This window comes from Caenorhabditis remanei, chromosome IV, assembly GCF_010183535.1.
Source record: "Caenorhabditis remanei strain PX506 chromosome IV, whole genome shotgun sequence".
Lineage (NCBI taxonomy): Eukaryota > Metazoa > Nematoda > Chromadorea > Rhabditida > Rhabditidae > Caenorhabditis > Caenorhabditis remanei.
The window spans coordinates 18,510,106-18,519,914 of NC_071331.1; the positions used below are offsets into that span (position 1 = coordinate 18,510,106).

At 37.7% G+C, this 9,809-nt stretch overlaps 2 protein-coding genes across 2 annotated transcripts; one reads left to right on the plus strand and one right to left on the minus strand.

Moving 5' to 3' along the window:
* Positions 1–1,801: 1,801 nt before the first annotated feature.
* GCK72_015113 (uncharacterized protein) lies at positions 1,802–8,056 on the plus strand (the record flags this gene model as incomplete). Its single annotated transcript, XM_053730638.1, has 10 exons — positions 1,802–1,861; positions 1,914–2,316; positions 3,759–3,824; positions 3,955–4,131; positions 4,302–4,420; positions 4,473–4,684; positions 5,892–6,121; positions 6,179–6,288; positions 7,757–7,843; positions 7,913–8,056. 10 exons carry the CDS (start codon positions 1,802–1,804, stop codon positions 8,054–8,056), a joined length of 1,608 nt encoding a protein of 535 aa, XP_053585410.1.
* Positions 1,910–2,209, minus strand: GCK72_015114 (uncharacterized protein; the record flags this gene model as incomplete). The annotated part of the gene is made up of 2 exons (XM_053730639.1): positions 1,910–2,013; positions 2,107–2,209. 2 exons carry the CDS (start codon positions 2,207–2,209, stop codon positions 1,910–1,912), a joined length of 207 nt encoding a protein of 68 aa, XP_053585411.1.
* Positions 8,057–9,809: the final 1,753 nt, after the last annotated feature.

Here is a 9,809-nt window from a genome sequence, read left to right on the forward strand (position 1 = left end):
TATCCTTTCAAAAGTTTTCATGAAATTTTGAAACAGGAAAAATTTTCATACTTGCAAACCGGGCCAAAACGGGCCGACACGGACCGGCGCGTTATTTGTTTAGAGCTCATTATTATGAGCTGAAAAATATACCAAAATGTAGATCTCGGCGAGTTCCATATCCGTGACCTATTACGGGCCGGATGGTTAATATGCCGTGGGGCTGCAAAAAGTGCCAAAAACTCGAAAATAGCCAAAAACTCATTCTACCCCAGCCCACGGCACATTAACGAATGGTCATCCGGCCCGTCGTAGATCACAGACATAGAATTCGCTGTGATCTACATTTTGGTATATTTTTCAGCTTATAATATTGAGTTTTAAGCGAGTTACCCGCTGGCCCGGTTTGCAAGTATGCCAACTATAGTTTTTTTTTCCGATTTCAATCATTGAGCGATATTTTATAGTGGCTCATGCTACCCGTCAGTTGTAACTCTCCTGGACTTTTGCTCATCCGTGCCGTGGTCACTTTCTCTTCCCACCTACGATCAGATCACACAGTAGTTCATACTCTGTCCCCACACCTTCCATTCGCCCTTTTTGCCCCAACATAATTGTCTTTTCGTTCTGTTTTTTGATTTCTCTCGATTCATTCTGTGTTCACAAACCTTTGCCTTCTCTCTTTTTTCTCTTCCTGATGTCCCGTCTAGTCCCCCTTCTGTCTACTCTTCAACCCCCGCCTCTTCGCGGTCACCTCTGACTGCAAACCCCAGTTTTGCTCCGCCCTTTTGCACTTTCGCCGTCAACAACAAGAAAAAAAGATAGCGAGGAATCTATCTCTCTGGTTTCTATTTTCTTTTCTTTCTCTGTTTCAAACCAATCACACAAACAAGAAAAAAAGAAGAAAGTTGCCCTTTGGATTGATGCAAAATGGTAAAAGTGCAAGATGTCATTCCCCATTCCTTTTCCAAAAAAAAAAGAACTGACAGTTAGTCAGATGTCTGTGACTCTCTCTCTCCCTCTCTTACTCTTCGTTTTTCATATCACTTGTCTCTTTTCTCTTCTTATTTTCTCCTCCTACTCCTCGCCCCTTTCTTGTTCCCGCAACATTCGCTCCCTGACGATCACATCTGTTTTCTCACTTGATCATCATCAACTTCTCTCCTCTCTTGTTAAGTTTTCCAAACCTTTTCGCGATCGGAAACTTAATCGGAACTTGGTTTTTTTTTTCTTTTTTTAAATGTTTTTATATGGTTCGCAACTGAAACTGTGAGTTTTAGAATTACAGATAAGAAAAATAGATCAGTGAGTACTAGATAACAATCGTAAGTTTTGGAACTGAAACTTCTGTGAAGCCTTGAAGAACCGAAACTTTAACCCAAATTCTACTGTTTCAAAGATTTCTGAAAAACAATTTGGCATTGATTCATAAGCCATTTTAAAGATTTGAAACAATTTTAAATAGTGTCGTTTTGAACCTTTTCCCATCCCAAAGACATATTTGCTCGTCACAGTTCATACAATTGCGCTCCACCGAAATGCTCTTGAAAAATGTCTCTTTTTCTCTGCCTCTCTCAGTTTCGCACACAATTTTTTTCGGTTTCGGTAGAGCGCGGTTGTAAGAAGCGTTCCATGCTAGTATAATCTGAGAATCCTTTCTTATTTACTTCTGCCTTGATCTACTTACGTTCTCCCGCTTTCAAAATCGTTTTCACTGTTTCATCTGTTCTCCCTAACTCCCCAACTAATTACTTCCACTTTTTCTACAGAAACTACTAGTCGACTAGTCAAAATTAATTGGATCCCAGATCAAAACACAAATATGGAAATACTTGGAAAGCAGAGAGTTCTCGCGATGATGCGACTCAACGGTGCCGGACAGGTGAGTACGGTAGTGGCCTAACCTTCTGTCTATTACAAATTTTCTCTTTCAGCTAACCGGGTACCCATTCGAGACTCCATCTTCCTCCACATCATCCACTCCAATCCATCCACCAGCTACTCCCGCCACAATGTCATCAACCCTGCTAGCATCTTCATATATGAAAATGTCACCTCCGTCATCTGCCACGTCATCAATCACGTCTTCCTATATGAAGGCGTCCCCTCCATCTACAGTATCCTCACCTCCATCCACATCGACATCCACGTCGTCAGCTGCTTTCATAGAGAAGAAAGAATGCGCGGTGTGTAAGAACCCGAATTCCAGTGGATACCATTTTGGGTGCATTGCTTGTGCCGCGTGCTCCGCATTCTTCAGGCGTACTGTAGTGTTGTCAAGACGGTATTACTGTAGAAGAGACCCGATCGGCAACTCGTTGTGTCCATTGGATAGAAGTAAGTCTGAGGGAGGGGTAGTGTGGGCTCACAGGCTTACCGTACGTCATGTAGATTTACGGTGGGATCTCGTAAATCTACACCAACACTCTAGTCACGCACTACCAGCTGATCAAAAGCCCCCTGTCTAGCTATCCCTGTCTGTCTGTCTGGCATGGTGTTCCATTTTTAAATGTTCAATCCAATATTTTTTCCTATTCTCCTCTATTTCTGTTCAATAGAAATGGCAACATGATTCAGTCCGTTTTCAATATGTTTCGTTTTCTATTTCTCTCTTTCTCTGCGTCTCTCACTCTCTCGTTTTGTCTATTCATGAATACAGTATCTATCAGTCATTCCCATTCCATTTTTTCTCTCCGTTCTGATCAAAAATTTAGAAAGGAGAAATGGAAAAATGTTGCGAAGAATCATGAATTCTGCCAGACAGGCAAATATTACAATAATGAGAACATGATGATAAGATGAACAGTCACTTTTCTTATCTTTGTAAATGTGTAAAACTGACAGAGAGAGTACTCGAAAACGTATTCCCAACTCAACTATAAAATTATCAAAATGCAAATGGAAAACGAAAGAAACTTCTAGTTTCTTGTTGCTCTACACGGTCTTTGAAATTGCTTGAAACAGCAGAAATTGTACGGAAATGTTTTAGTTTGGTGTGGACAGAAATGTTGATAGGAAATAAGGAAAGAAAACGGAGGAAAAATTATGAGGGAACATAGTTTTTGGTTGGCTTTTACATTTTTCATTTTATCACTCACCTTCAGCACCGCTCAAAAAGTTATCAACTTTGATTGTTTTCAGTGGAAAATGACCAACTTTGACAGTGTATTCCGGTGTCACCTGATTGTCCGACAAATTTTATTTTGTATGGGTTAGATAGAGCAAGAATAACACATAACTTTTGTAATTGACCTTTTTTTAGTAGGGACACTACCATAAAAGTTACAGGCAGTCAAAGCTAGCAGACTAATTTCAGTGCATTTTAGCGAAATTTTGGAGCATTTCACTTCGACAACCTGTAGCTTTCAAGATAGTGTCCCTACAAAAAAATGGTCAACTTTTAAAATTATGTACTATTTTTGCTCTGTTTGGCCTTACAAAATTGAATTTATCGGACAAACAGGTTACACCGAAATACACTGTCAAAGTTGGTCGATTTCCACTCAAAACAACCAAAGTTGATAACATTTTGAGCGGTACTGTATCTGTGGTTCTGAAATTTGGGAGCAGTGTTATGACTAAGATTAGGCTCCGTATCGACTGAGTTGCTACTCAAGCTCTAAAATTCATTGCTGAGCCAACTGGAGAACACTGTTTCACCGATTTTCGGAAAAACCATCTGAAAGCGAGAAAAATAGGAGCCGAGAGTGAGAAAAAGAAGCAATGAATAAAACTATTTTTATATGAAACATCCAAAAACATGTTTTCTATTTTTCCAGGACACCGATCGAATTGTCGAGCATGTCGTTATGTGAGATGTATCGAAATGGGGATGAATCCGAGTAGTGAGTTTATAAAATTTTGAAAAATATTTACTGTTTCTAAACAATTTTTTAAGTATAGCATGTGTGAAAATGTTCAATATTTCTTGGGATACCTGTTCCAGTTATACTTTGAAAACTAATATGTTTCCAGGCGTTCAAAATCTTCGTGATTCCATCAAACCCCGTTCTCCAAACTCAGAATCAACAGTTCCAGAAGAAGAAGAAGATAAGAAAGATGATATTTTGTTCTCAGCTGCCACACCTGGTAGTTGGATTTCCAGTACAAGTACTTGTAATGAGAATCCACCACTTCCAGTGGCGCCAAAAGGTAAGTGGCTTGAGATTTTTGGTTTTTGATTTTGAAGTTTTGATATTATGGTTTATGTTTGAATAGGATCAGGTTTAAAACTGAAATTGCTTGCCCAACAATCAACCAACATCTCCCCACAATCTTACCAATTGACCAATTCCCCTTCTTTTTCTAATCAACACTTTCAGAAACATCTGGTGAGAATTGGCTTGAAATCCTACTCTCTGTATATGAAACCTCAATAACTCGTCGTCGAATGTTCTATTGTAATGGATCACTTCGAGAAATGATTGGAGGAACTGGCTTAGTAATCATTGTACTAACTATAACACCATTTCATCAGCTCACCTTTATTTCAGAAAATGCGACCGACGAGATTCGACGAGAGATATTACAAAGAGAAGATGCGATTCGAATTGATACTTTATGTGGAAATGATGAATTCGATGAGTGTTTTCAAGCAGTTTGATTTGGATACGAAGGAAGCATTGATCAAAGGATGTGCTGTTTCGTTGGCTATGCTTGAGAAATATTATATTTCTGTGAAATATGATGGATTGAAGACACAAAAGTATGAGTTTTGGGGAAGTAGTGGGGGTGAAATATGTAAAAATTTCGAAATGATAAAACTTTTTTCTATGATACTAATAGGGTAAAAAAGCCTCATTAGTTCATATTTTCTAATTTTTTATGAAAAAAATGATTTACTAGGGAAGGCCCCCGAGTGACCGTGGAGTTATAGGACGTGACCAATATCATTGGAAAGCTGAGGAAACGCTGATTCCAAATATATTTCAGTTTTTGCCCTTGAGGTCTGATATTCAAGAAAAACAAGGTCAAACTTCTGAAAAATGACAAATTATTACCCTTGTGATACACGAAAAATGTTTGCAATTTTTGGAGTTTTCGAGTGTTAAAAAGGTAATAATTCTCTATTTTACCGAATTTTGACCTTGTTTTTTCTTCTCGAATATCAGGCCTCGAGGGCAAAAACTGAATATATATTTGGAATCAGGGTTTTATCAGCTTTCCAATGATATAGGTCACGTCCTAAAACTCTACGGTCACTCGGGTTTCTTCAAAAATGCAAAAATGCAAAAACATTTTTATAAAAACAGGGATACAATGCATTCTTTATAATAATTAGGTATCCGTGTTATATCACCAACCACTTGCAATTACTGAATCAGGTTAAATTTCGAAATTTCTTTTGCACTATATCGTTCATAGATAATTAAAGACTTTCTTGTTCTCAAGCTTGCACCGGTACTGTGAAAATTTCGGGACTCCACGGAAATCGGGCAGAGCCTTTGAATCGGGGGACGAGAACCGGGGAAAGTGTGCAAACTTTTTCGAACCGTAATGAAATCCTCTCCCCGATTTTCTTGCAGTCCCAAAATTTCGGTTTTGGTAGACCTCATAGGCTTGAAAAACGAATTTACAAAGTGCAAACGTCACCAATTACTTGAACATTTCTATAACCGACTTTCTGGTGATTCCGAAACAGAAAAAATAATATCTTTACCCCACGTGTGTCTATCTTTTGTGATCCCGTGCCATTTGGTAAGTGTGAAGTTTCACAACAAGGCGTTATTTTCTGTCTATTTTCTGTCTATTTTCATATAATCTTGTATCACCAAGCAGTTCAAGATTTAAGAAATTCAAGATCAAAATCGAATGCAAACAAACTCTATAGAATGGAAGTCTATGATTCGAATGAAGCCTCTACTTATTCAAATTCTAATAAATAAATTCTGAAACTGTAAATAAATTTCCAGACTAATCGCCCCGGACGGTTCTTATACCGACCTCGCTGATGAAGGTGCCCAATTCGAAGAGGAATTCAACAAAATCGCTGGAGACACTGTCATGGACAAAGATCAATGCCTGAAACTACTGTACAACCCATTGAAAACGTGTCTGAATGAACTTGGAACCGCACTCGAACATTCGAAAATGACAGACACCGAGTTTTGTGCTCTCTTTGCAATATTGTTATTCAATACTGGTGAGTGTATCCTGTCTGGAGTGAGGTGTCAATCGAAAGTACACTTTTTCGTTTCAGCTGCTGATAACATCACTGATGCCACTCGGAATTTGGTCATGATGGCCAGAAATCGGGTGATGAAAGACTGGTTTGAGTTTTATGCAAAACAGGGCAAAACTTCGGAAGAGGTGAGGAAATAGTGAGAAAATGGAGAAGAGTGCAGAGAAGCTAGACACTCTCGTTTCTCTGCGCTCTCTTGTTTGCCATACAATGATCAAATGCACACAAAAACTATTAGGTTGGCAAGAAAGTTTTTGTGCATGACTCAAGTTATTTTTACTCAAACAGGAAGCATACCAAATACCAAACATAGTAACCATCTTAGTCCACAACTGTCTCCAATTTACTGGGCATGTTCCCGATACCGTCCTGGCAGAGCTCCGGTTGTTTCGAGGCAAAATAGACTTCCACCCATTTTTCGACTTGACTTCAAGTATCGAAGTCCTGTTCAGCGGCCGAGCGCTGAATTACCCCGAACTTATAGTAATTCGTTAGAAGAAGGCCCAAGCTCTAATTTGTATGATTAAAAACTATTTTCCAATATTAGGTGAGAAAATATTTTGTCGGGTATGCAACTAGCGGATATGCAACATTATGGAGGTGGCAGACTTTTTGACCGTGTGGAGCTGAAGACTCACGTATAGTTTTGATTTTTTGCACACAAAAAGAACAGAAGTAGAAGATTATTGTTTCACATTTTCCAATCATATACGTTGGGTTGGGTCCTCCACATTAGGGTCATTATTTTCTTTGGGTATGATTCCCTTTTGATGATGTCTACCAGCGCTTGATCAACGCCAAGTCGGTGCGTTTTCCTGGGGTAGTTTGTGTGCAATACCCACTCTCTATCAGTGATACCCAAATGGTTAGGTCGATTGAAGTTTGAAAGAGGAGAGAGAATTCGAAGCCGCAGGTCTACCCTTCACTGAACGCGGATCTTGGCCAAAATATGACAATTCAATGTCTCTTTTTTTATTCTTGCCGACACATTTCAAAAAGTTTCCAATTGTGTTATAAGTAGTAGTGATTATCATTGATAATTCACAGGAAGATTGAGATAAAAACTCTCCTTCTACAGCTCACAGCATGTGCAAATCCTATTCATATGCACTTTTAGTACGTGGTACTTCGACCACAGAAAAATCGCATTTCTCAAAGTTGGAAACTTAATTACTAATAGTGTGTCAAAAGAAGAATTCATCCTTGTAAACTTTTCCTGTTGGTTGCACAAATTTAGAAATTTAGGTATTAGATGGAAAGCGGAAATAAAAATATTGCTGTAAGAGTTGTCGATCAAGAATAAAGATAGGCATGGCTCTTGCAGATGAGAAGCGTCAGGAGGAATTCCTGACTGCTATCAGAATCACAGAGAGTTTATCTAACAAATGGTATGCGTAGTTGGTTTTGATTCTTGTAATTTATCTGACAGCATTCAAAACAAAACATGCACAAAAACTTTCTTGCCAACCTAATACCATAAAACCTGTAATAGAGGAGCACCTGGCGGTGCCTGTTCGCATCTCGGTTCTCAAAAGAAATATCAAAGAGCTTTCAACTGACAAAATATAGCTTGATGTTCATAGAATATTTTTTTAGTTCAAAAATTCACATATCTTTAAAGACAGCCGAGATACGGTGCTCCAAACTCTTGCTATCGGGTGCGCCTCTGTTACGGGTTTCACGGTAAGCTGATTGTTTGAAGTTCAAATACAAAAACTACTAAAACAGAGAAGAATTCTCTCCCTATTTCAGGCTGGTCTTCTCGTCGGAAACACCCTTCTCCTGCTCACTGCCGTCCGGAATGCAATGGCTGTTCATCGCGAAAACTTCCATGTGATTCGAGTGTTCAACGTGATGGAATACGATAAATTGATTGATGATCTCGCTTTTACTTAAAATTTTGATACCTTTGAAAAAGATTGTTTAGTATTAAAAATCGCTAGAAAATTGTGAAAGAGGGATAATAATTAATAATTTATATAATAAATGTGTACAAACCGTTTTTTAAAAGTGGGGACAAACAGAAACACGGATAGACTCTCATGAGGTTTCGGATTTGAAAAAAAGAAAAACGTCTAGTTTTAAAAAAATAAATGTTTTATAGTCGTTGGTTCCAAGTGTGATGGCGCAAACTGTTTTCAGTCTCATTTCGGGCGATTTCGATAGTTTTTTTTATTTTTGTAGTTAACAATTTTTCTGAGTTACGGTCATTTTAAGGCGACAGCTCAAAAATCGCACTATTTTGCACTGAAATTGGTCGATTTGAGGGAGAAATTACTTTGTCGAAATGTAACTTGCTAGGGAGTGTCCGTACAAAAAAGTTGTCAACTACAAAAATGAAGCTCTGTTTTTGATGTGTATGATCCATTAAAAATCTACTTGATGGGACAATCAGAATTACCATGACACACTCTCATAGTTAGACAATTTCAACGGAAAACTGCCATACATAGAACTTGTGTTTGTCTTCGGAATACGAAAATCTAGGTGTGTATGCTGAAATTTTTGGATATCGTATGTGTGTAATAAAGCATAATATAAACATTTCGTTACAGCAGTAAAACGTGTTCCATCTCCATCCCATTTATCTCCCATTTTTCCACATTTCCTCCTATCTCTGACGTCAGCTCTTCTCTCTGCGTCTCTCATCCCTCCACACTATTTCTCGATTTCTTTGAAAATGAATAATTGGTAGAGCACTCAGAAGAGTAAAGAAAAAAAACAAAAATGTGCTCCGTCTGCTAAGAAAATGTTCTACAAAACCAGAGGAGGGAACATAAAATAGTTGCAACGGGAGGACGAAAAAAGAAAACAAAACATGCTAGTAGGTGAATTGTTGTTGTTGTTTCTATTCTGGAGTTCCTTAATTCCTTCCGTTTCTTTTTTTGTTGGTTTTCCGGTTTTGTATAGTTTTTTGTTATAGTTATTTGTATTACTTTCCGCTTGGCTATTTTTCTTTTCTTTGTGTTCTCATTAGAAACTATCCACAAAAAATATTTATACTGTTTCTGGAAATTTTGAAACCATTCGATATTTTTTTCATGATTGAATTTTTTGTAGACATTTGGAAAAGATATATCCTTATCAAAATTTAAAGGTTCCATACCTATTCCAAGTTTTCCCCCTATCGACCAGATTTTTTTTTGAGAAAAATTCAATTATATTCCCAAGTGCCCCGTGTAGTTTTTGTTGACATGATTTTTGAGTCGTCTCTCACTTTATTCTCCTATTTTTTTTTTCTCAAGTGGAAAATAAGTATACGGTAGGTTTACGTGATTTCTAGGGAATTCATGAGGATTTCAGATTAATTCCAGATGAGACTTGTAGTTGTGTTTTGAGTTTTATGTCAGATGGGGTTTCTGGAAAGCTAAGAAGATTCTGGAAAATATGTATGTTCCGTATTTTGTTTTAGATTTAGAAATTCAACAGAATTTGAACATTTTACCAATGCGTTTTCTTTTTTGATTCTTCTTCGTTTTTCGAGATACAGTAGTTTTTAATTGATTTTAAATTGTACGAACGTAGAAAGTAGTGAGTTTGTCATTGGCAGAGGGTACAGTAGGGTCAGATGTTCAAGTTTTCAAAAGATTTCTTGAAAATTGGGTTTTAAGAATTAAATGAGCCAGTAGATACACATAAGTTAATGAAT